The 26958-nt window shown below is 43.2% G+C and overlaps 1 protein-coding gene across 4 annotated transcripts in view; it reads left to right on the plus strand.

Moving 5' to 3' along the window:
* DIS3L2 (DIS3 like 3'-5' exoribonuclease 2) overlaps positions 1 to 26958 on the plus strand; it is a 404569-nt gene that overhangs the window by 275261 nt on the left and 102350 nt on the right. For all 4 annotated transcript variants that reach the window (XM_075068347.1, XM_032803899.2, XM_032803901.2 and 1 more), the window contains one exon: positions 22788 to 22900. In XM_075068347.1, coding sequence (XP_074924448.1) covers positions 22788 to 22900 — 113 coding nt within the window. The remainder of the gene's footprint in view (positions 1 to 22787; positions 22901 to 26958) is intronic.

Raw genomic sequence — 26958 nt, forward strand, 5'->3', positions numbered from 1 at the left:
GGACCTATTTGCATCCAGAATTCAGTGAAATTACTGATGTCTTACTCCAGATGACGAGAACAATAGGTCACGGCTTCAGTCATGCTCTGTCTTCCATGGCCAAAAGCATGATTGTTTCTTTCAGTTCACAATGTTCTCCAGTACAGTAATATTTTAAAAAAATCAGAATCGAGGCAAGTGGTTTCATATTGTCCAAGAAGGTCCCAGTTCTTGTATCTAACTCAGGTGGCCACCACTGCTCAGTGCTGCCTCCTGTGCAAGAGGAATCCACTCTCAAGGACCAAAATTCTGCACACAAGCCCAGAGAAATTAAATCTAGCTACGTGATATTTGAGAGGTACCTATTAAATTAGGGGATTTGGATGTGTTCATAACACACCTGTATTCCACAGGTGGCATCTTTGAGAACCCAGTCTATAGGTAAGGCCTAGTGCTAAATCATTATCATGGGTTTTTGCAGTCAAGGCAAAGGCAAACAACATATATGTGTACACACACACACACACACTCACTCTTATTGTTACTGAAGGTCTTACAGTAAAGTCTTAATATGAGCCTAAATCAGACTCTAAAATCCAAGTGGTAGCTATTTCCAACTCACCAGAGACAGCGAGCAGGAGCCAGATTGTCCTCTGATCCAGACATAAGCTTTCTAAGAGCTGCCTTGCTTTTCAACTGTCCGTCAATGAGAGCTCCGCTTTGGGAGCGAACTCTTGTACAGAGTGCCCAGATGAAGCACCCCTTTGATTCCTTGTCAGGAGTGCCTTGAGAATTTCTCTCTTTAAGGGATGTCATCCTGGGTGTAATTACTTGGGCAAGTATCTTTTTTGGTTGTGCAAGTCTTATCTGGGAAAAGCAGAACTGCCTCTCGCATGAGGGGAAAGTTTTGCTAAGAGTTAACCCAGCTTTTATTCCAAAAATAAACCCAGTGATAAGAAATTATTTTTTTCATCTTTTTTTGTCCATATGTGAAAAAATTTAAAAACACACCTGGCACGTTCTTGATGTCAGAAGAGCTCTAAAAATCACTATTGAATGCAGTACCCAATTCAGAAAACCTCTCTGGTGGTCTGCATCATCCATCATAAATAATAAAGAAAAAAAAACCACTTGCCAAGGCTTTAGTTATTGGTGCTTTCTAAGGCTAGAAGCCTTCTCTCCCCTTGAACATTTTGTGTTAATTTATTCAGAGCCATGAAAGCTTCCTGGCCTGAAGGACCTTATGCAACGTACAAAGAAAGACAGAGGCTTGTAAGTTTCACAACTGAAACCTGTGGACTTCACTAGTTCCTGTCATTGAAGGGAGACTTCTGTGTACTATGCTCACTCAGTAATTCATATATATAATTCATCTATTTCTGCAGGAGACCCACAGATCTATTACAATGGGAGATGCCCTCAGGGGAGGAGACAAGGAATGAATGAGGAGATAGATGCGGTAGTTTTTGTAAATAAATATTTGCTGCAGAATCTCTTGGCAAAATTAGGCAGCAGTTGGGAGCTTTGCTAGGATGTATGTCAGAAAATGCACTAGTTCAATTCTGGAACCATCTTATCTTGGAAGCTGCCTTTGATTAACTGTCATGCTCCTCATTAATGATACCAAGGAACATTGAGGTAAACATACTGTTCACTTCGATATATGTCTATTTTTAAAACAATCTGCCCCAATAGTTCTAAAGCTGTTACACAAATAATTTTATTTCCATACTGTACTTTGTTTAGATGGGCAGCAACACCTACAGAGTAGGAGACAAATCTGAATTGCAGTTAGAACTCTGTCAATGATGTAGAAAACATTCAGTGAATAACTGAGTTCTTAAACAAATTCATTTTCTTTGTAGTCTCTTTGATGTTTTCTGCACATAGTCTAGTGAATGAGATTAAAACTGGCAGCCAGCAATGTGTATCAGAACAATTAAGTTCAAGCAAATATTGCAGAATGTTCATGGAAAGCAAACTTTGAACTTACAATCATGAAAATTTTCACCAGAAAAGCGAACCCAAGAGTGAGTCTCATCCAGTCATGGAACCGAAGCATACCATGTGACTACTATGTCCAGTAAAACTGCTCAAATTTCAAATATTCGCCATGCTGTTTGTGGGAATTATTTGTAGGCATTATCTAGCAGATTTCCAATAACGTATCACAGTTGGGTCAATTGTACATGTTTGTTGGCTACTTGCTAGAGGAAACGGAGTTGATATTTGACAAATTTAAAGGCAAACAATTTCCTGCTCAGACTGTGGTAGGAAATAATTAGCTGAAGAGTGTCAGTATATTTTAGGGTACACTACTAGTGGGTTGTCTGTTCTCTATGTGCATTTTGTGACTCCAATTTGAAGTTATGTTGTTAACCATGTTTACAGAGTTGCTGTGTAACATCCCAAATAGAATCCACTAAACACATTACCCACATTGTTTTACATGGTGATTAAAAACCAGCACAGGTCCAGTGGAACTTCTTCCCCTCCCCTCAGCCCTATGTTATTTTACAAAATCTAGTTGCTGTTATTACTGAGAGAAAAATTCCTTAACTTAAGGTTGAATCAGAGCAGAATGTATCTCAACCTATTATCACCATGGTTCCCCCTTGGTCTTCTCCCCATGACATTGGTGGGCTGTATTTTGGAGCAGGGCGTCCCACACTGACACTTTCACCAGATCTCCTGGGTTTTATTGTTGTAACCTTTCCAAGGTCTGTCCGTCCCTTTCCATCCTCTCTGCTAAACTCTTTCCCAGGTCTGTCATCTCATCCCTTGACTTCCTCCTCTTTAGCCTTCCTGACACCAAAGCCTCCCATCTAGTCCCTGCCAGCCTCTCACGTGAATTGCAGCCATACTTACCTCTCCATAACCCCCCTTCCCTGGCTCACAATGGCCTCTCCAATCAAAGTGGTGTCACTTGTACTTGCCTTCACTGCCCTCCGTATCTTCTTAGGCCTGATCTACACTGTAGGGGGAGATTAATCTAAGTTACGCAGCTTCAGCTACGTGACTAACTTCATCATGGTGAGTTGACTGCTGTCACTCCCCTGTCAACTCTGCCTTGCCTCTCGCGAGTCGGAGTACAGGAGTCGACGGGAGAGTGCTCGGGGATCAATTTTTCACGTCTAGACTAGACATGATAAATCGATCCCTGCTGGATTGATCAATGGCTGCCGATTCGGCTGGTAGTGAAGACATACTCTTAGTCTCCCTTCTCCTGTCTTCTTTTGCCTCCCTTCATGCTGCTTTTTTGGATGACCCATTCCTCATCCCCACTTCTGTGATGTCTTTTTATCTTCTCCTCTATTCCTGGAATGCCATTCTTCCTTATCAACTGTAGTGACTTATGGGTTGAATAAATCATTTAAAACCCCTTGTAACCCTCAGTACATGTTCACTAACATCTGAAGTGGCCAGAGGTTCATCTTGTCTTTCAGTCCTTGTTGTTTTGCCTGCAAGCTGCACTGCAAACTCTTTGGGGCAGGAGCTTAGTTTTCATTTTGCAAAATGTCTTGGGACTTCTGTACTTCATTATAAGGCATAAATAATAATACTCTGGTCACCCTTTTATCCGGCTTTGTCCCTCCTAGCTGCTTGGTAGCTTTTGTTTAAATCATCCCTGAGCTGGCTATACAATAATAGAGCTTTCAACTACTCCATTTGGATCCGGCAGCAATCCATGCAGCAGCCTTCTTGGAGTAATGTGCTTAGAATAAACACTATAATACTGAATCGTGTTGAAACAAAAGTTACATTCTTTAAATGTGGCACTTTTCCTTCCTTTGGGGAAAGGTGTTTAAGAGAAACAGATACCTGATGTTGATTGGAGAGAAGATGATGGAAACCACACATCAGTATGTGAGTCTAATGCAAAAGGACCATAAATTGCAACTTACGTAGGAAAAGGTTTTTACAGGAGTCAAATATGAATGAAAAAAAAAGATGTAATCAGTGGGATTCTGGGGAACAGGCAAGCAGTTTTTCCTAGGTTATCTGATGTGATTAGTTAACACAACTCAGTGTTACCAGTTGATTAACCCAGTGGTTTCTTGTTTGGGAACTGAACTATGTTATTTCACTGGGAAGATGAAAGAGACATGTTACAATGATTAGAAACAGGTACATTTCCCTGGGTTTCCATCAAGTGCTTGTGGTTACAAATTCTTTGCAATATGCAGTATATATTCCGGTCTGTCTCAAACACAGATGGCTACTGTATGTATTCCCATGTAATACTAGATAGATTGCACTACTCATAGTGTATCTTACACTTTTGTTGTTTTAAATGAAAATATTGGTTGTTCCTACGTTAGCAGGCATCACCTTTAATTTTTCAAGGCTAGAGTGGAATGGGATCATGGAGAGCTAGATCGTGTCACCCTTCAAATCATGTAAGGTACTGTTTAGTATGAATAAGGGTATTGCAACCTGGCCCGAATTAAATGGTGGTTCAAGAGAAAATGTACTGTTCCCAGTACAGTAGAACCTCAGAGTTATGAACACCTAAGGAATAGAGGTTGTATGTAACGCTGAAATGTTTGTAACTCCAAAGAAACATGATGGTGATTCTTTCAGAAGTTGAACACTGGCTTACTACAGCTTTGAAACTGTACTATGCAGAAGAAAAAAGCAGCTTTTAACTATCTTAATTTAAATGAAACAAGCACAGAAACAGTTTCCTTACCTTGTCAAGTCTTTTTTAAACTTCCCCTTTCTCGTTTTAGCAGTTTACATTTAACACAGGCCTGTACTGTATTTGCTCCCCTCTGCCCCCCCGGGTCTCTGCTGTTGCCTGATTTTGTACTTCCGGTTCCAAATGAGGTGTTGGTTTACCAGTCAGTTTGTAACTCTGGTGTTTGTAACTCTGAGGTTCTGCTGTACCTGGATAGTTTTGGTAGAGAAGCATGGGATGGAAGCTAATAGAGAATGGAACCGTGACCTGTTTTGGGGTAGCAGTTGTTAGACTCTAACTATAATCTTGTTTCTTGCATTTATTTAAAAGCAAGTTTTCATGAAGATTAAGTGAAAGCTTAAATTTTTGAATATGTGCACAATTCACTACATGAAATCCTTCTGTAGATATAAATTGCATGACAACTTTGCACTGTGCCTTGGCTATTTTAAAAAGGACTCTGCTTCTATTCCAGAAAGCTTAAAATTCGAATATGGGCAATTTGAATTAGTGGTCATGTGTACGATACTTGAATTTGGTTATGCAAGCAGCAGCATAGACATTTAATAATGATAATTTGGTTTGTTTTTGCCATAAGAATGAGCTCGCCAATCAAAGTTACAACTCGGACCTGGGTAAATAACTTAATAAATTCAAGCCTGGGACAATTCCCAAAGATTTAGGGGTACATGTACCAGTGGATCTTATTATCCATTTATGGGCATGGGGTAAAAAATTAAATCCTCAGAAAAATACCAAAAAGCAAGTGTTGAAGTCAGTGCAGTTCAGGAGTCTGGTAATTGGACAAAGGACTTCAGAGTACTTTTCATATACCACCTTTTGGAGACATACTACCTGGGATTTCCATTCTTTGCAAAGGGCCTTGAAGGTTAGATATCTGAAGTGTCCATGAAGAAAAACTTCAACCCATAGGCAGCGCACAGGAAAATCTAGTGGAAACAGGGCTTTGTCAGTGAATAGATCAGACTCTGAAGACCCATCTAAAGAGTAAACATGAGAGTACGAATGGAGCTGAAAATAAACTCCCACACAATTAATCTCACTCCTGAATTTTGTTCGTTTTGTCCAAATACCAAAGATGCTGTTATAAAAAAATTCATCGCAAATACCCAGTTAGCTGGAGGTTTGATTTAGTTCTTAATTTGCCAACTCTTAGGACTTTAAGATTTCAGTTATAGTGGAGAGGGAAAAATCCCCGTACAGTATAATTCAGTACAGTACCTCTTGGTCATTAACTATATGTTCATTACTTAGAAAGTGTAAAAACTAGTTCAGAAGTAAGCTTTTAGGAAGGGTGTAAATATAAAGTTGGATGACAGGAAGATATGAAGGGCAGAAAAACAAATACAGGGAAAACTCAGCGGCTGCCGCCTATCCTAAAAGAAGCTGAAATGTCAAGGCTGCTTGAAGGAAACACCTTCTACATGTTTGGCTGTTACTGAATCGCAAGGTCTGTTGGAAGGCCAAGGCGCTTGCAGCTTGGGCAACGTGACTGTGTTCAATGTAGACATCACAAAAGGGACCCACCTAGTAGAAAAGAAACTTTGGTCTCTCCTCCCTTCAGACCTTCATTTCAGGAACAGGGCAACCTCCTACACCCAAAATGATTGTCATTTATCTTGAAGGCTGTTGGGTGCCACTTCCCATCTCTCTATAGTCAATGAATGCGAATTTCCTGATAAAATAAGCTTCTTGATACTACTCTGATAGCAGTAGAAACAGTTTGTGGTCTGAATGCCAGAAATTTGTCCCTTTTCCCTTCACCACATTGGCTGTCAGCCTTGCTGTTAAGAAAAGCCTTGTTACAACTAATCTGTTTCCTGTGGCAACTTTCAGCTACTAGCAAGGAGCTCCTTCTGAGATGCAAATGTGTTTTCACAGAAGCACAATCACTGCCTCACTGACCTGCTTAACAACTTGTCTTAATGGGAGGTTTAATCTGAATGTGTCTCCAGCTGCCATTTGTTGGGAAAAAGATCTGGAACAAAGATTCACTTTGGGCCCAAGTCAGAAATATTCGCCCAGACCTTCTATCTCTGGTGCTCCATGCCTGGTTGATTCTGTGTTCAACAGAGAAACCAACAATGTTTTTTCCCTATTTCTAGTCCTTTGCGCATTATTTTTTTTTCTGTCCATTGATCTTTTGAACAAAAAGCCAGTCTAACTGATAGTGCTACTTAAGAGAACTCGCTGTTTATACAATATCCAAAAGTTGGTAGGCAGTTTTGCACAGATGGTGAGAATAGTTTGACCAGATAGCAAGTGTGAAAAATTGGGATGGGGTGGAGAGTAACAGGTACCTATATAAGAAAAAGCCCCAAATATCAGGACTGTCCCTATAGAATTGGAACATCTGGTCACCCTAGGTGGGAAAACAGGACCCTGCCTCAAAGAGCTTCCTATCTAAAGAGGTGACATCACAGAAATGGGAGAGTGCTTTTTCCTTCTCCCGCAGCAATTTCCACCCGGGCCTCATCCATCTTTCTGCTTGCAGTGTGTACACAGGTGTTGCCAGAGCGGACCAGAGACAGGGTCAGCTAGTCTGATATCCTGCCTCCACGGTCGATCAGGATTTGATGCTTCAAAGAAATAAGATGCTCTCTTCTCCCACCACCCTGGTGTGCCTGCCTGACCAATTGCGCAGTTCTCTCGTTCATCCTGATGCTCAGCACGAATAAACTTGTGTCTTGCTTTCATGTTTCTCTTTTACTTCTTGCTCAGTGATATAAATAAAGCTCAGCTTCTTACGTGGGGTACTTGATCTCTGGGATACTTCTCTGCTTTGCCTCCTAGCCTGCAATTAAACATTTACTTCATACATACACTAAGTTCTGTCCTTGTAAATATTTGGTATGTTCCTCCCGAGGGCGTTTCCCCGCTGTGAAAATATCAAACTTAATTTTCCAATAGGAACTCTTAAACAAAGGAGTTCTTACGCGCCTTACCTGAATGATCAAGATCACCAGCTGGGCAACTTCTTGCCAATTCTGTTCTAATTTATATTGACACTTTCTAGTTGGAATTCAGTTGGTAACCTTTCATAAAAGCATGAAGCTAACAAGCAGGCCACGCTCTCTGTTTGCATACCGTCTGCTAGAGTATAAATGGTTATGCGCATACAGGATTTGAATGGGTGGGTCTCCCTGCTTATGTCTGCCATCCCAGTGGGAGACATGGTTCTGTGGTCTTCGCTGGGGATATCCAGAGCCTCAGTCACCCACAGGTCTACTGCTAGGGCGTGAAACTTGGCATAGGCTCTTAGGAATCTAAGTCTCATGTGCAAGGTCAGTGGGCCTTAGGCTTCCTAAACCACTTAGGTGCTTGTGAAAATGTTACCATCTTGAGAGCAGCAGTACCTGTTGTCATAAACTGGTTTAGAAGCAACCAATGCCCTAGTGACCACAGAAATAGGCTCCTGAAATGCTGTGCTTGCCTATCTCAGGAATGTGACATGGTATCACAGGCAGCTGGTTCAAAATTCATCAGCAAGACTTGTCACAGGAGCTGAAAGTTCGGAGGACATCCCCAGTGGCTTCAAAGGTGTACACTGCTTTCCTGGTAAAGAATTGCACCTTGCGCACCCTCATGACCGGTGCTCATTGAGAGTTTTCCACTTGCCTCTCAGAACTTGCCCTTCAGAACTTCAGAGCCATTTTTAGCAGAGATTTTAAATGTCAAGTCTGCCCCAGTATTTAAATCTGAACTTAAATGATTTGGCTTAGGATTTTGGCATATAAAACCAGGACTCTCTAATGCATTGTTTGTAAAGTGCCAGGAGAAGCCTTGTTATGAAGGTGTACTACAAATTTAGTTTTGCAGTATAAAAGGTAGCTCTTAAACCCTATTATGGAATGGTTTTAGAACACTGGATGCTTAATTTATTAGCTGCTGTGGACAAAGACCGTATGTGAGTCTATGACAGACCCGCTTACAGCATTTAATTTACTAATAGATGGAGTTGTTCTCCTCCTCATAATTCTAAAACTATTTGAAGAACTGGTGATACATCCATGGAAATTCTGGAAAATGTTCCACTTAGAAGCAGTTTAGCTCCAATCTCATATTTCTGCTTTTCATCTTCACTTGTTCTTTATCGCTAAGGCCACGTCATGAGAACATCTACTTCTGTTTTTTCCCCTACCCGAAGCCAATCCTAATCCTGTTGGTAAAACTGCAGTCACTTCTGTATTGCTCACTTGATGTCAGAGGGCTCAATGACCTCAGGGTTAGAGCAGAAGGACTCTAAAATGCAAGTACTGTTGTCATACAAATGATCTAAGAGGTAAATAGAAGAGAGGTGGGGCTGTGCTGCAGAACTCCATGCTGGATTTGTGTGACTACACATGCTTTTTGTTGCTATGCTGTTATAAACACCTTTATATCAGTACAGCTGCATCCACACTAAGACCTTGGCTACACTGGAGAGTTACAGCGCTGGTAGTGGCTTTACAGCGCTGCAACTCACTCACCATCCACACTTGCAAGGCACATACAGCGCTGTATCTCCCTGGCTACAGCGCTGGCTGTACTCCACCTTGGCCTGGGGAATAACGACTATAGCACTGGTGATGCAGTGCTGCTCCACCAGTGTGGCCACCAAAAGCGCTGTTATTGGCTTCCAGAGGTATTTGGAGGTATCCCAGAATGCCTGTTCAGCCACTCTGCTCATCAGTTCGAACTCTACTGCCCTGGCCTCAGGTGACCCGCCCTTTAAATGCCCGGGAATTTTAAAAACCCTTCCTGTTTGCTCACCAGGTGGTGGAGTGCAATCAGTGAATCTCTTTCCAGGTGACCATGGCCTCCACGTGGCAAATGAGCCCCAGCATGGAGCAATGGCGAGTTGCTGGACCTCATCAGTGTTTGGGGGAGAAGCTGTGCAGTCCCAGCTGCGCTCCAGCCGTAGGAATTACGATAACCTATGGGCAGATATCAAAGGGCCATGCTGGAAAGGGGCCATGACCGGGACGCGCTGCAGTGCAGGGTTAAAGTGAAGGAGCTGCGGAGTTGCCTATTGCAAAGCCTGTGAGGAAACCGCGCGCTCCGGCGCTGCCCCACGACCTGCCGTTTTTACAAAGAGCTGGACGCGATACTTGGGGGTGACCCCACTCCACTCGAGGACCACGATGGACACGTTTCAGAGGGGGGGGAGGAGGAGTGGGGGAGGAAGAAAACGAGAGTGAGGGTACTGGGTGAAAAAAAAGGGGAGACACCCCGGAGTCCCAGGAGGCATGCAGCCAGGAGCTCTTCTCAAGCCAGGAGGAAGGTAGCCAGTCGCAGCAGCCGGTACTTGGTGGAGGACAAACAGAGGAGCAGGTTCCCAGTAAGCGGCTTTTATTTTCAGTAATGGAAATTTTCGGGAGAGGAGGAGGGTTAGGGCTGCATGCATCCATGCCTAGATGCGGAATAGCGCATTGATGTGGTCTATCATGTCGCGGTAATCGGCCTCGGTAATCTCTTCAAAAGTTTCAGCCAGAGCGTGGGCAATGCGCTTGCGCAGTTTATTGGGAGAGCCACTGTGGTCCTTGTCCCAGTCAGGCTAAACGTCTGCATCCGTGCCACTGTGCCGCTGAGGGCAAGCTGCGTAGGGGGGACCATTGCAAGTGACACAGGCAAGCTGCATAGGGGCCAGGGCAGAATCCGCATTGCCAGTAGAAGACCCCTCCCTTGCTTCCAGGTGACCCGCAGCAGCGAGATATCTTCCAGGATCAACTCCTGTGGAAAATGTTGGGAGAGTGTTCAGTGTAGGTGGCCCCCTGCAGCTGTTTTGCTTTCCCCAACGCACAGAAACCCGAGGGACCAGTAACAGCCCTGAAGCAATCAGTCCCCTTTCCCCTTCACTCACCATTTCGGGCTCCAATGGGTTATGTGCGCTCTCTCTTTGGGATGGGAAAATTATGCTAGATTGTGAAGACTGTTACACTCCTTAACTGTACCCCAGGGGAATAACTGTCTGGTATAAACAATGCTGCCTCTGTTAAGTGTTGCATTTTTTGCCTTTTACAGATGCAACCTTGAGATCTCGGCTGCCTGTGTTATCAACGGCTGAAAGACTACAAAACCTCCGGAAGAAGTGCGAATAAAAAAGCAAAGAAGACTGCTGCAAGCAGTTATGCAGCACTTCTGTCACAGAGAATCAAAAAGTGCAGGACTGGAGGGAAAGGAAAGCAGATCTGCAGCAGAAAATGCAGCGGCACAGGAAAAAGCACGAAAGCAGCTGATAAATAAGCATCCTGGCACGCCAAGCAGACTCTATCCAGGCACTCGTAAGCCATGCAGGAGGACACTAAGCGCGCCCGCCCCCCCCCACCCTGTCCCAAAGCTCTTTCCCTTGTGCCCCCATGTCACTCCAAAACCCCCTTCCCCAGCATCCAGGTTCTTACCACCACCAGCTGCCTCCAACACCTGTACTTCACCACCAGCCCTGAGAACTACGACCCTTACCCTCTGCACTCACCCCCATCACCATGCAGTATAGCCATCCTGAAGTGCAGCAGTCATTGCACTACAGCACTCAGACAGGACATATTCAAACCTGTGACTGTACAGTTCCCCACCCCACCCTCCCCCTTTTTAGGTTCCCAAAAAGTTGTGTCTGTCAATAAAGTAATTTTCTTTTCAATAAATGAATTCTTGGCTTTGAAAACAGTCTTTATTATTGCAGAAAGTCAAAGATACCTTAGCCCAGGAAAGAAACAGGCACTGCAAATCAGCTTAGCAAAACAGATTCCTACTACATTGTAACCACTGCACTTCACTCCCGTGCAAGGCACCAAACATTACTGTTGGATTTTTCAGCCTCAAATTCCTCCCTCAAGGCATCCCTAATCCTTGCAGCCCTGTGCTGGGGCCTCTCTAGTAGCCCTGCTCTCTGGCTGTGCAAATTCAGCCTCCAGGCGTTGAACCTCGGAGGTCCATGCCTGACTGAATCTTTCACCCTTCCCTTCACAAATATTATGGAGGGTACAGCACGCGGATATAACGCGGGATGCTGCTTTCCCCCAAGTCCAGCTCCCATACAGAGATCGCCAGCTGGCCCTTTAAACGGCCAAAAGCACACTCCACAGTCATTCGGCACCAGCTCAGCCTGTAGTTGAACCGTCCTTGCTGCTGTCAAGCTTCCCTGTGTATGGTTTCATGAGCCAAGGCATTAACGGGTAGCATGGGGTCTCCAAGGATCACAATGGGCATTTCGACATTCCCCTACTGTGATCTTTGGTCTGGGATAAAAAAGTCCCTGCCTGCAGCTTCCTGAACAGGCCAGTGTTCCGAAAAGATGCATGTGCATCATGCACCTTTCCGGGCCAGCCTGTGTTAATGTCAATGAAATGCCCACGGTGATCCACAAGCACCTGGAGAACCATAGAGAAATACCCCTTCCGATTAACATGTACTCGGATGCTAGTGGGGTGGTGCCAGAATAGGAATATGCGTCCCATCTATCGCCCCTCCACAGTTAGGGAAACCCATTTGTGCAAAGCCATCCACAATGTCTGCATGTTCCCAGAGTCATGGTTCTTCTTAGCAGGATGCGATTAATGGCCCTGCAAACTTGCATCAACACGGATTCCAACGGTCGACTTTCCCACTCCCAAACTGGTTCCGACCGATCGGTAGCTGTCTGGAGTTGCCAGCTTCCAGATTGCAATAGCCACCTGCTTCTCCACTGGCAGGGCAGCTCTCAATCTCAGGTCCTTGCGCCGCAGGGTGGGGCGAGCTCCTCAGCACACAGTCCCATGAAAGTGGCTTTTCTCATCCGAAAGTTCTGCAGCCACTGCTCGTCATCCCAGACATCCATGACGATGTGATTCCACTACTCAGTGCTTGTTTCCCGAGCCCAAAAGTGACGTTCCACGGTGCTGAGCATTTCCGTGAATGCCAGAAGCAAATTCATGTCGTACGTGTCACGCAACTCGCTATCATCGTCGGACTCCTCATCACTTTGGATCCTAAGGAATAGCTCAACTGCCAAACGTGATGTGCTGGAGAGACTCATCAGCATATTCCTCAGCAGTTCAGGCTCCATTTCTCACAGAAATCACGCTCCACAGAAACCGTTGAGAGAGTCAAGATGGTGCCAAACGTGGACGGAAATACAGGGATTGCTGGGATGTGAAGTGATGCATCACGGGGCCTTGGAACAGGAAGCAGAATGACCCACACCCTCTGCCTCCTTCCCACAACCCACTGCGCCAGAATGGGAAGAGGTGCTCTGTGGGATAGCTGCCCATAATGCACCACTCCCAACAGCGCTGCAAATGTGGTCACACTGCAGCGCTGGTAGCTATCAGTGTGGCCACACTGCAGCACTTTCCCTACACAGCTGTATGAAGACAGCTTTAACTCCCAGCGCTGCACACCTGCAAGCGTAGCCAAACCCTAAAGAACTGTTACTGCTTCAGCTTGATCTGTTTCTAAACCGCTATAGTTAATGTGATACACAAACTGTGTGTAAATCAACCATTAGTCAACAATGCTGTGGATGCACAAGGAGGAAGGGAATACTGCTCTCATTTTTCTAGCAATATTGAAGTAACCAGAGTAAAAAGGGGTATGAAAAAAGCCTTTTAATCGCTGAAGTGAACATAGATGAGTGTGAATGAACACAGTACACACAAGGACCAACTCTGTTGAAGTACGAGGGGCTGTTTTCACACAGTCATTTTTCAGAGTAAAACAGCGCTGCAAGAGCGAGCTACAAAGCAAGCAGGAGTTACAGTATTCACAGATTGGTGTTCGGTGCCCTCACTAATCACACTAGTGATATTAAAAAAATGTTTAATTTATAGCTTATTTTTCTCCCTTTCTGTGCAGTCCTTTTGGAATTTCCTGGTTCTCAGAAGAGATTCTTGAATGCATCGTTGCATGCATCGCTCATGTCCTTGGGTGTCCTGATATGGTCTCACATATTTTCAGAAAACCAGGAAGTACAAAGACTTTCAAAGTGGGAGAAAACAACATTTTAAGATTACACGTCTTTCTTCGTTGGTTCCCTACCCATCCTTTGTTCGTCTTGTCTATTTAGATTTGTAAGCTCTTTGGGGCAGAGACCTACCTGCTTGTTACTGGCTCATGACTGTATTTCGCATCTGGCAATATTTGTTTAAAGCCCCAGTTCCTGGATTTGTGTGACTAAGTAAGGTAAGTTTCTAGCCCCCATAGATGCAGAAAACAGTTTGAAAATGTGAACCCTGAAGGCTATGATGCCAGAAAACAAAAATAACCTAAAATTTGTAAAAATCTTTTATTTTTAAGTAAATCTCATGATTTTGGGGGTTTGATTCATGATTTTTGAATGCTTGAGGTTAGAAATATTGCTTTCTTTCACTATAGGTAGGTACAATGCTTAGCAGATTTGGGATCCTGTCTAAGCTGAGGCCTCTTGATGCTAACGTAGTACAAATAATGAATAATTAGTGATCTTGTAGAATTGTGGAGAGAGACTCAAGTGCCTTGAAGACCTCAGAAAGGCTGTTACTGAAAGGAAAGGCTGCTTTATGGGGTGGGAAGCAGGAGAGTTGTACCTGTCATGGCAGTAGAGAGGTTTGGAATGGAACCTCCCCTGAAGCTGACACCTGCCGAGAAGCTTGGTGGCACATGGCACCTCATCTGTATCTCTCCCATGTAGTGTTGTACACTATGTATGCATAGCCAGTTCTTGCCTCTTTTCAGAGTGTTCACTTTAGCAGACATTGCATACTTAAACTTTCTACCCCCCAGCTCTGTGGGTTCCAGAAGTGAAGATCTAGGAGATCTTTTAGAAAGTAATGTTCACGATCATGATAGTGTGAAAATGCTAACTTAGCTCCACACTTACTCATCCACTAACCCAAAACATGGGACTGTTTTTATTGCCAAAAGTTTTTCCTCCAAATTTTATGTCAAAGGAGCTGATAACAGGAGGGTTTAGTGAGAGAGAAAAAATATTAATGACTGAAAATATGTGTAGTTGTACTTCAGGGGGCTGGACCAGCATCATGTGCTGTTAAAAGATTTAGAGTTTCTTGGTAAACAAGGCAATAGATTCATGCCCAGTTGCAATGTGGTTTCAGAAACCAAAATGGCTACAGGGCATGCACGTAAGATTTAAGCATTTTCCCTTCATGATTTTAAAATAAATGAAAAAAACCACATCTTTTGTTTGAACAATAGCTTTGCATTCTGGGCTAGAAAAGTGACCTCAGCTGACAAATAAAAGCTGTTCTTTTTGTCTTTCAGCTTCAGAGCAGTCTAAATAACATACTCTTTGGTGGGCAGTTTTTTACAACTACTTTTCTTCCACCATATCTTCCAAGCCAGGCACTTTAGTATATGAAACTTGGAAGTACGAGTGTAATCCTTGTTTGCTCTTCTTTGCTATTGTGATGGTCTTGCTGCTGCCTAAAATAGGTAAATATGTCACCAGACCTAACGCCTCTAGTTGCATCCATTGTGTGAGGATTCCCTGAGGCAGGAACATCATGTAATAGTGTATATTAAAGCATCATGAATGCCACTGGTACTAGAGAAGGTTAGTAGTAACGAGTTCTAGTCATTTCCCCACGACTCAGTGAACTCAGAGGGTATGTCTAGCTTCCCAGCATGGCTAGCGAGAGACGCACTAGCACGTTAAAATTAGCAGTATGGCCACAGGTGGCCTGAATGGTGGCTTGTGCTGGGCACCCAACTACAATTCAGCCCAACCCTCAGGTATATACTCAAGCAGCTTGCCTAAGCTGACCCCCCATGCCTCTGCGGTCACACCGCTATTTTTAGTGTGCTACCTTGAGCAGAGCTAGCATGTGTCTGTCTGCTTGGACTTGGATGCACCCTCCCAGGGGCTGGGTAGACATACCTTAAGTGCCATCCACCCGATGCCATGTAACCAATAGGTACTATTTTTTTACTGATACCAAGTCCTCCCAGCCCTCCTACCTCTATTTGTTTCATCCACCTGTTGCATCTTGTCCTCGTTCTAGAATGGGAGGTGTCTGTGCAGCACCTCCCACAGTGAGACCCTAATTCTTGCTTGGGGCCCCTACGCTTCAGTAGTGCTAATAGTAAGCCACCATCAGTTAGTCATTTGTTTCAGCCATACTCCTGTTTTACGTTTTCAGATGAACAGTAGCGGAAGTGTTTAAGTCCCTCTTTTCTCCTGGTGGTGGAGGTGGGGTAGAAACCGGGAGGGGGTACAAATTCCAAGGAATTGTCATCTGCCATCTTATCCTCATGTTGTGTGTTGAGCTTTGTGGCCATGAAATGTTTGCTTTTTCCTATACAGTGCATGCCAAAAACCTGTGCAATGTTAACTTGCTTGGTCGCCTTCTCTGAATATGAATATGCTACCAGGATGTTGTCTTACTTGCCGTTCCCATAAATAGAAACTTCAGCTTTCAAAGTCCTAGAACAAACACTTGACACACATCGCTGTGTTGGCAATTCTTGCTGAGCACTTGCAGATTGAAAGAGCCTTTTCTCTTCTCTCCCCTCTTTAATCCTTTTTTCAATAATGAAGGAAAAAAAGCTCTTCAGACTGTTTTTGTTCAAGAAAGTGAGATCATCAGCGAAGAAGTCAAAAACAAGAGCTTGCTCTTACCTCTCCTGTGAGGTGACACATGTAAATGTTCACATTTGATTTCAGCATCTGATCAGCTTTGCATCCATACAACATCTGGGAGTGGGCTCAAACAAATTAGATTTTCAAATCAAAGAGTGAGCCCTCTCTAAAACCAACTGGAGCCTCGTGAAGCATCATTGTTAGCTCTGTCATTTGTTAAACTTCTATATGAGATCACACACTGTATGGAACTTGGAGATGGCACAAGTCCATTATTTGTGTCTTATCCAGCCGCTAAATTGTTGTTAAACTAGCAGTGAATTGTGTTGCTGGAAAAGCCTTGCTGTCTTTCTGCAAGGTGAGAAACAGGATTGTTTTTCAGTTGCAGCATTTCTACAACTGCATGTAATCAGTGTGATGATCGCAGCTACTGTTAATCTTGCAAAATGTGTTAGCCTAAAAGAAGCTTTGCTGGGTGAAAGCAAGTCATTTGATCTGTTTCTGCTTTGTAGAGCTCTGGATGAAAACTCCTCTTTGTTGGTGGGTCTTGCAATGCAGTTGTTTGGTTTCAAGCAGATGGAACGGAGGTTAAGGATAACCTAGGCATGGCCCAATATCTAAATAAGTACTTTGCCTCGGTCTTTAATAAGACTAGTGAGGAGTTTAGGGATGATAAACGGGAATGTGGATATGGAGGTGGATATTACCGCATCTGAGGTAGAGGCCAAACTTGAACAGCTTAATGGGACAAAGATGGCCCGACAATCCTCCATCACGAGGATATTAAAGAACTGACGGTAAATTGCGACCGTTACTCGAGAATTTAAGCAATCTTAAACTCGGGTTGTTACCAACGACTTGGAATTCGCTAACGTAGTTCCTATTTTTTTAAAAAAAGGAATAAAAGTGATCGGGTAATATAGGTGTTAGCTTGACGTCTTTAGTGTGTAATGTCTTGAAAAAATTTTAAGGGCAGAATAGTATGTTAATGACATTGAGGGTCAATGTAATTTGGAGACGAATTCGAAACATGATTATCTAAGGTGATCGTGCAACCAACCTGATCTCCTTTTTGAGAACGTGACGGATTACTTAGCATAAGAATGCGTAGATCTTAACTTGTCCTCGATTTCGTAAGACGTTGACCACGTTCCGCATGGAACATGTAGTTAAATTGGAAAAGCATGTATGAATGAAAAGTATGTTAAGAATAAGGAACTGGTTAAAGGAGACTCCAGCGCGGTTCGTACTGAAGGGAATTGTCAGCTGGTAAGGAGTACTAGTGGTCCATCAAGAATCGGTTTGCCATTTATTTAACCTTTTTGTTAACTACCTTGGACACAAGAGCGGAATTCTAAAAGTTGCGGATGACACAAAGCGGGGGTATTGCTTAACACGGAGAGTAAAAACGGACCGAATGATACTATTCAGGAAGATGACCCCCTTGTAACGACATAGTAATTAGTAATATGATAAATATAATAGTGAAAATGCAAGTCATCACTTAGGGTTTAATAATAAGAAATTTAATATAACGTTGGGACGCATCAGTTGAAGTACGCAGGAGAGAAGACCTTGGTTATTGTTGATAGCAGGATGACTATGACCGCCATGTGAATGCTGTTAAAAAACAAATGCGGTTTAGGATGCATCAGCGAGGTATTTCCAGAGAGAAGAGTTTAGTGCCTTATTATACGGCGCTGTGAGCCCACTGATATTGTGTTTGCATTCTGTGTCCCATGTTTAAAAAGATGAATTCATAACTAACAGTCTCAGAGACGGCTACTAGGATGATCGAAAGAATGGAAATTCTGCCTTAGGAAAGGAGACTCAAAAGCTGCTTTTTTAGCCTGGCCAAAAGCAGGCTCCGGCGGTATGCTTGCTCTATATATTAATATATGGGATTAATAGGAGGAGAAATATTTTAGTATACTTAAGTAGCAACAACAACAATGGGTCAAACTGGATTAGAAGTTTAGACTGAATTAGAACATGTTTCTAACCATTAGAGTGAATTTCTGGAACACCCTTCCGAGGGAAAGAGTGTGGGCAAAAACTTATCTGGCTTTAAGATTAAGCTATAAGTATATAGGGATGGTATATCAGAGTATTTAATTTGGCCAATTATCTGATTATCGCAGATAAGTTCATCAATGTCTGTTAGATGTTGGATTGGATGACTGAGGTTATGCATAGAATTCTTTCTTGTGCTACTGTGATCTTCCCACATGCTCAGGTTTAGTGATCGCCATATTTGGGTCGGAGAATTACCTCAGGCGATTGCAGAGCCCTGAGTTTTTTTGCCTTCTCTGTAGCGTGGGCATGGTCTTGCTGTGGATTCTCTGCAGCTTGAGTCTTTCAAATCACAATTTGAGGATTTCAATAACTCCAGTCATGGTGGGTTGTTATAAATGTTATGGTAGGGTTTTGTGCCTGCCTTAGTTGCAGGAGGTCCAGACTACATGTCATATTGTCCCTTCTGACCTATGAGTCTATGAGTTCTTCTTTCTCCCTCCAGCATACATGGCATAGTCTGTATTCCCTAATCCATAGCATCTAGTAACCTAGTTTTGTCCAGCCCTAATACTAAACTTCTCATCTGTATACAGCATAACTAGAGATGGCATTGTCAGAATGGGAGTGAAGAATCTAGTTTTAGCTCTGTTAAAGCTGATTAGTTTTAGATGAGATAAAACCATGAGGTCCTGACTACTCTTGGCCATCAAAGATCCCATGGCACTTTTCACTGAAGTAGATGTTGCTTAGATTCCAAGCTGAATAATCTGCCTGACTAAATTCCTATACGTTTATCACTAGGTGCAGTATTCTTCTTTACATCCGATCTTAAACTTCTGTTGAAGGTTGCTATGGCTTGAACACAAGTCTGTGTTGCTGTGCACTGCTGTGGTTGCATTGTATCTTTAAAGGTGGCTGCATTTCAGTGGTGAAGCAAGTCTGTATGGTTTGTAAAGCTTCTTTGGGAAGATAGGCTGCTTGAGAAACTCAATCAGGATGGATCATTGTGTCCTGGGACGTGCCGCCTCCATTGACTCTGAAATTGTACTTCCTCATCCAACGTGGATGTGGGCTTCCTTGTAGAATGGAACGGGCCATAAGTGGCCTGCACTGTTCTTATCCTTACTTTTCCCAGAGGCTTCTGTTCTCAGTGCTGACATGTATTTTTCTGACCTCAACATTTGTCCTATTTTATAACTTGAATGTGCTGGTCTGACACTTCTCCCCTTTCTGCAGATTGCACACGCTTTTGTCCTTAAGAAATAATGTCCACATTACAACCTTTCCTTCTGGGACATTGAAACAAAAATCAGTTCGACAAAAGAAAACAATACCCACAAATGCGGAGGGGAATTCTGGGAAACCACATGATTCTGTCCACAAAGATCTTTCATTTTCCTAGCAAATAAACCAGAAGAAAGCGATTGGTAGTTATTCCTGTGCAGCGTTTGCTGAACAGACTAGTATGGTATTTTGTCTAGGACATATTAAAAGCAGGGGCTTAAGAGAAGTCATATTGGCTGATTACAGAAATCTCTATACTGTATCTTAAAATTCTCTTGGACTAGATTTGGGGGGGGGAGGGGCGCTGGAGGAGGGGAATGAGTGAGTCATACTTTTAGCAACACAAACCTGAGAGCTGCCAGTGCACATTATATCAATATATGTAACAAAATATTTGCTTAGGGTTTCCATTAAAAGTTCAAACGCAGAGGGTTCACATTGACCCTGCTTTTAGAACCTCTGGTGGGAATCCTGAGTGAAATTTAACTCTGTTCAATGTGTTTTTATTGGCTACCTTCATGTTTTATTATCTCATGTAATGAGATCTCTCTTGGTTTGTCAATTTTTCTGCTAAGGACAAAAAAGTTCACATATGTAACGGTGCGCATATTGAATTAAGGTGTCGTTAGAGTCATGATGTAATGACCCCTTCTCCTTTTCCTTTGGTCAATATTTCCCTGTAGGGTCAATACATTACAATATTGGCTTCAAAAGAAATCAGTATTTTTTTTACCTTCTGAAAGTGTTGGCTTCAAATGCTTGTAATATTAAAACTGTTGGTAAAACTCTTAGTCTTAGACTTACTGTCTAAGTAGTTTCAGGCTTGGGCTCTTGATCCATGTAGAGCTGCTTTCAGGGCGTCTGATAATATCACAATACAGCTGTAGGCAGCTTTCTGAGCTGCACCATTTGATCTTTAATCTACAGAAGTTTCTCCCAAGCTTTCTAATGATTTATGGAATTTGTCCCTCAGTGTGGGGCGGGATTATTACACTCTCCCACTGCGGCCCATTGTATTTACTCTCTGCAGGCCTCTTTAATGGAGTACAGGTTAGATGGACAGAGTTAATTCCAGCATTCTCTCTTTCCTGAACTTTTCAGCTGCCTTCATATATGCTTATGTATAACTTTCAGTTCCCAGCATATTAAACTCTAGCACAGAGGTGGGCAAGCCATGGCCCGTGGGCCCTTCTCCTGCTGTTCCCCCTCTCCCTCAGCCTTAGCGCGCCATGCTGCTGGCACAAATACTCTGGGCGGCCAGGCAGCACAGCTGCAGGGCCACGGCCTGACCCGGTGCTCTGTGCTGCACGGTGGCGTGGCTGGCTTCAGCCGGCCACCAGCCACTGGTGCTCAGGGAGCGTGGTAAGGGGGCAGGCAGCAGGTGGATCTGGATACCGGGCAGGGGAGTGCGGGGAGTGTGGATAGGGGTCTGGGTGGTCAGAGGGCGGGGAACGGGGGGGATGTTGAATGGGGGCAGTCAGGAAGGAGGGCGGGTGGGTTGGGGCATCAGGGGGCAGTCAGAGGCAGGGGTTCCGGTGGCAGTCAGGGAGAAGGGGTAGTTGGATCAGGCAGAGATCTGGGTGGGTGGGCAGTCAGGAATGAGAAGAGGGGTTGGATGGGATGGCGGGGGACAGTCGGGTGGGTGGTTCTGGGGGTGATCAGGGGACAGGGAGCGGGGGGGTAGATGGGGCAGGGGTCCTGGGAGGCCCCATCAGGGAACAGGGGGGTTGGATGGGGCAGGAGTCCCAGAGAAGTGGACTGTCAGGGGGCGAGAAGCAGGGATGGGGATAGGGGGCAGGGGCTGGGCCATGCCTGGATGTTTGGGGATGCACAGCCTCCCCTAACCAGCCCTCCATACAATTTCAGAAACCCGATGCAGCCCTCAGGCCAAAATGTTTGCCCACCCCTGCTCTAGCATCATCAGAAGGGTGTGCAGTCAGATACATTGCAGTGCTTAGTGACTATGTATTTATGATCAAATTGCACTTAAAATACAGAAATTAGGTGAAAACAATAATGCTGTAGATTCAGGCTTTATTTTTACACCTGTTTACAAAGCTGCCCCGTACTGGGTTTTTTACTAGTACAGAGTTAGTGTATATAATATATTTATATATATGGATAAATATCTGTAATAGAAACAGAGTCATTATCCAGGGTGAACCCTGTTTAAATCACTGTAAATCTATTAGCCCAGCTCTTCATGAAAAAACAGACAACACTTGTAGTGTTCCTTGAAGATCAACAAACCAGGCTCTGTTGGACCATGGGATTAAATTACTTCCCAAGCTAAGGACACCTGTTTCATGGTAAACACCTTGTGAGCAGCCCCCCTGGCTTTCAACCAACAGGCTGCTAATACCTCCTTTAATTGTAACTGCAACAGTATCATGCAAGAGGAGAGCTGGGCTTTCAGGTGTCCAGTGTCTAAGCCAATTAGGGCTTCATGGGTCATAAGCTGCAATTTATGCTCCACCCGGAAATAAAATGGAAACTCGTGCATATCTCAGAGCCGACAGTGTCATGTTCTTCCTGCTTGAAGTACTGCATAATAAGCCTGCAACTGCATTCTGTACTACTGTACGTTTCTAGATGATTTTCAGGTGCAGCTCATGTAAAGTGCTTTGCAGTGCCCTAATATCAAGGTAACAAAGGCCTGGATCATTGTAACAAGGTCCAGATTTGAAAGACATGGTCACACACTTCTTACTAAGTGCATATTCACTTGCAGTAACAGGGCCATATCAGTACCTAGATAAAGAGAGAATTCTTAGTCCCAGACAAAACTCTGTGGCCCCCAAATTATAGTCTCTGCAGTGCATGCTTCAACTCTAGATGAGGGTGATCAGAGGCTGCATCGTAGAATATAATGCTTTTATCAGCCCCAGTCTTAGGTGCAACAATTACTGGCTGGTTTCGGCAGCATTCAGCAATCAGACAGGAGAGAGAGAGAGAATAGAGTTTACCATGACAGTTGCTAAATAGAATAATCAGTCAAAAGAATCTATATCTGGAAATGTGAAGACCTGTCCAAAGGGGCAAAATACTTGTGAACGTTGTGTGTTGTCATTTTCTTGTACATTTTCCTTGCTGTCTCATTATCGATGGCTCTGTGCTAACTCACAGAACTCGTACCTCTTGAATAACTGCTCTGCCAAAAATGACCTGGCAGAAAGTCTAGTGATTGTAAAACTAGAAATTCTTCTTGAAAGGTAACTTTTGGATGCAATTACTTCCCCTTAATACTATACTGATTTCCCGATGCAATTTCAGGAAACCTTGAAGTGGGTGTTCATATCGCAGATGTGAGTTACTTTGTTCTGGAAGGAACAGCGCTGGATCAAGTGGCCAGTGGAAGGGCAACTAGTGTGTATCTAGTGCAAAAGGTAAGAATACCTATCTCCCCCTTCTGAGACCTGTCTCCCTTTTACCTTAAATTCACTATAAAGGATCATTATCAGAAGCAATGAAACAAACTTATGAGAAGTAATTCTTCCGCTTTACTCCGCGCTGATTAGGCCTCAACTGGAGTCTTGGGTCCAGTTCTGGGCGCCACATTTCAGGAAGGATGTGGACAAATTGGAGAAAGTCCAGAGAAGAGCAACAAAAAGGATTCAAGGTCTAGAAAACATGACCTAGGAGGGAAGATTGAAAAAATTGGGTTTGTTTAGTCTTTAGAAGAGAAGACTGAGTGGGGGCATGATAACAGTTTTCAAGCACATAAAAGGTTTTTACAAGGAGGAGGGAGAAAATTGTTGTTCTTAACCTCTGAGGACAGGATAAGAAGCAATGGGCTTAAATTGCAGCAAGGGCGGTTTAGGCTGGACATTAGGAAAAAATTCTTAACTCTCGGAGTGGTTAAGCACTGGAATAAATTGCCTAGGGAAGTTGTGCAACCTGTTCTGCAAAATCTGTAGTGATGGAGATTCCACAAACACCTGCCAGGGATGGTCTAGATAATACTTAATCCTGCCATGAGTGCAGGGCACTGAACTAGATGACTTCTCGAGGTCTCTTCCAGTCATATGATTCTATGAAACTCAAAACATTGTTATAGTAAAGCTACAAGAAACAAGCAAATCCAACATATGGATAACTAAGTTGTACAAAATCTCAGTACATCCAAAGACGGCGTTGCATAAAACAGGAATACACGATTTCATCGTGCAGTAAAATGTAATTGAAATTCAACAGGCATCAGTCAAAGCAACTTAAGAAACAAATGCTACATTTCTGAAGTCAAACATAGTAATGAATATTTACTGATTTTAAATTATTTGATGGGGTAAGTTTAGGAAGCTTCCAGGCCAAATCTGTATCCTGTTGTTCCTGATTTTCACAGTTAAATGTGCAAAAGTGCTTTCAGGCTACATCAACTATTACAGGTTCTTCTTGCATTGAAGGAAGCCAAATAACCTTCTTTCTGCCAACATACTGTGTAATCTTGAAGCAGGAACAACAGAAAGTGGAATATGAAGGGACAGCACAAGGTTCATAAGAGCAGATCCTGTTCTTCCCTCCTGATCAGTTGGGCTAATCTTATTTATAGAACAGACGCTTTCCACCATTGTTCTACAGATGTACCCAGAGGAAGGGGCATCTCTGGTTAACATTCTTCTGCTTAGTGTGCATGGTCTGTAATGACCTTTCTCCCATCCTCTCCTTACCAGATTTGCTTATAATTCATAAGATGGCACCTTCACATCTCTGTGGGAGCTTGAAAGAGCATTAGAAACTAAAGATTTCTCCCATCTGTTAACATGAATTCATGCCTTACCTGCTGCAATGGGAAATTTGCTCTTGTTGCACTTGTGTTATATCTGGCTGAGAGTGGCTAGAGGCTGGGCTACAGTCTTTGACAGAAGTCGCCTGTGCCTGCAAATTCCTTAGCATCTTTACCAGTGCTTTGACCTTTCGCTGTTGTTTGGACACAGTCTATAAATATTTTTGAAGGTTTTAAAACTTTCCTGTGTCAGTAACACTTGCTTCTCCCTCACAAAATTCCTTCTGTAGTTTCCCACTCTTGTGTGATGAGGCTGATGGTCCTAGAATATTGTAACACAGCTTACCCATTAGAGATGTGTGGCTATTGACCTGTGCTTATAAAATGCCACATCCCAGTAATGGTCCTCAGTTCTGCTTTGTCCACTAGCCACAGGGGATTCAGAACTATTTCTCTGATGCTAATTGTGCAGTTATGTTGGGTTCAGTTTTAGTTGTTTATTCTTAGTGGTTGATTTATAATTTATTTCCATGACTTTTTAGTTTTAGTTGATTAGTGATAGGACCGAATTGTGGAGGATCCAAAGAAATCCATGGATTTTTTAAGTGCTTTTGGGCACGGGGATGCCACTTGAAATAGCAATTGAAACACTGCCTCTGAGGGTTCATGCACAAGAGTTTCAAATGGATAAATTGTTTTAGAATAGTTCTCTCATCGCAGGACACAGGGCACATAGGTGCTACAGTGTGGAACTGAAGACAGTTTGTCCAGAGAACTCCACATATCAATAAGCGAGCATCCTATATAAAAAGCTGAAAACAGAAATATTTTGATTTGGGAATGGTGCCTTCTGGGAGATGTAGTTCGGGTGCCTCATGCTCCCATTTTCTTCTGTGGGCTTCCTGGTTGGACTAAATTTCCCATAAAGCACCATGGTCTACTATGATCTGCAGCCTCCCGCTTCCAAGACAGTGAGAGTTGCTAGCCATGCTGTGTCATGGGAGATATAGTCCTGCAGGAAGTCTCTCTGATAGAGGAGAATAGGGATATGAGGCAATCAAACTAAAACACCCATGAGGCACTGTGGCAGCATTTACAAATCAAGATATTTTGCTTTCAGGCTTAATTTTTTTTGTTTAAAAAAGAAATTCCATGGAAAACATACTTTTTACGGAAAAAATTCATTTATTTGAAAACCCAATTTCCTGCTGAAGAACCGTTTTGACATAAAGTTTCTAACAAGCTTTAGATTTCATTCTTTTTGTTTAACTGGGATTTCCACTTACATAATGCCTTTTCATGCCCTGAATCTTTATATAGTCTCCAGCAGCCTTGGTTTGTTAATTCCAGGAGTGACATTTTATCCATTCTTTTGCTCTGAATGGATAACTATGTCCAGTGGTCTGTGATGGGATGTTAGATGGGGTGGAATCTGAGTTACTACAGAGAATTCTTTCCTGGGTGCTGGCTGGTGAGTCTTGCCCACATACTCAGGGTTTAACTGATCGCCATATTTGGGATCTGGAAGGAATTTTCCTCCAGGGCAAATTGACAGAGGCCCTGGAGGTTTTTCATCTTCCTCTGCAGCATGGGGCAGGGGGCACTTGTTGGAGGATTCTCTGCAGCTTGAGGTCTTCAAACCACAATTTGAGGACTTCAATAACTCAGACATAGGTTAGGGGTTTGTTACAGGAGTGGGTGGGTGAGATTCTGTGGTCTGCATTGTGCAGGAGGTCAGACTAGATGATCATAATGGTCCCTTCTCACTTTAAAGTCTGTGAGTCTATGATACATTTTTAAGAGTGAAAACCAAATTAGATATTGGAAATATGGAAGATTTTTCCCATTGTCTCTAACTTGGTTAAAAATCGATCAAATGTTGGATCTGAAAATCCTGATTTTTAATGTGATGGTTATTAATTCTAACAAAATAGCTAAACATAAGTGTGGGTCTGGACAGGAGAGGGTAATAAGAGCTGGTTTGAAACAATAAGATGGCAAGATCACTCTCATAGAAAAGAGACTTTCCTTTGATGGAACTGTTCCATAAGTGCAGCTGTGATGCTGCCATGAATTAGAATAATGCAAATTCTCCCAAAAAGGAAACTAAATAAATCTACATATTTAATTCCCCTGAACCATCCGTCCAGAAGACAAATTATTGTGTAATGACTAACAGTTTGTTTAATAAAAGCCAGAGGTTTAGAAGTAAGAGTGAATCAAGTTTTAAAAAGTAAGAAAACCTAAACAGTTTTCTCTCTTTTGGCACATATTATGGTGGTGTTATTTTAGGTGTGAAGCAACTCAAGTGAAAGGTCAGCCATAAATCCCTACAATATTTTACTGGTCCTGTTTTATAATAGAGATCAAAGATTGGAACTGGAAGCTTGTCTACATGTTGAGTCCAAGGACTTCAAGACATTCACTTTTGACACCAGCAGGTTGTCAGGGTGTTGATATTTTGATAATGTCAAGCTGGGTAACAAAGAGTTGATCGAAATCTGAATTCATGGAAGTGTTGATACAAAAAAGAAAACTCTCTGAAGCAGAAATCTTGGCTCATAAACAAATTGCCTATTTCCTTTGAGTGTCTTTCAGTGTGTGAGTGATAGGCTAACCGAGCCCACCCCATTGTTAAATCTGTGTTCCCCTCCTCGCATCGGGGGAGAGCAGCCGATGGAAGCTCAGACTGGTAATGTAATACCACCTCAGCAGATAGAC

The sequence above is a fragment of the Chelonoidis abingdonii genome, chromosome 8 (genome assembly GCF_003597395.2).
Source record: "Chelonoidis abingdonii isolate Lonesome George chromosome 8, CheloAbing_2.0, whole genome shotgun sequence".
In the NCBI taxonomy this organism is placed as follows: Eukaryota; Metazoa; Chordata; order Testudines; family Testudinidae; genus Chelonoidis; species Chelonoidis abingdonii.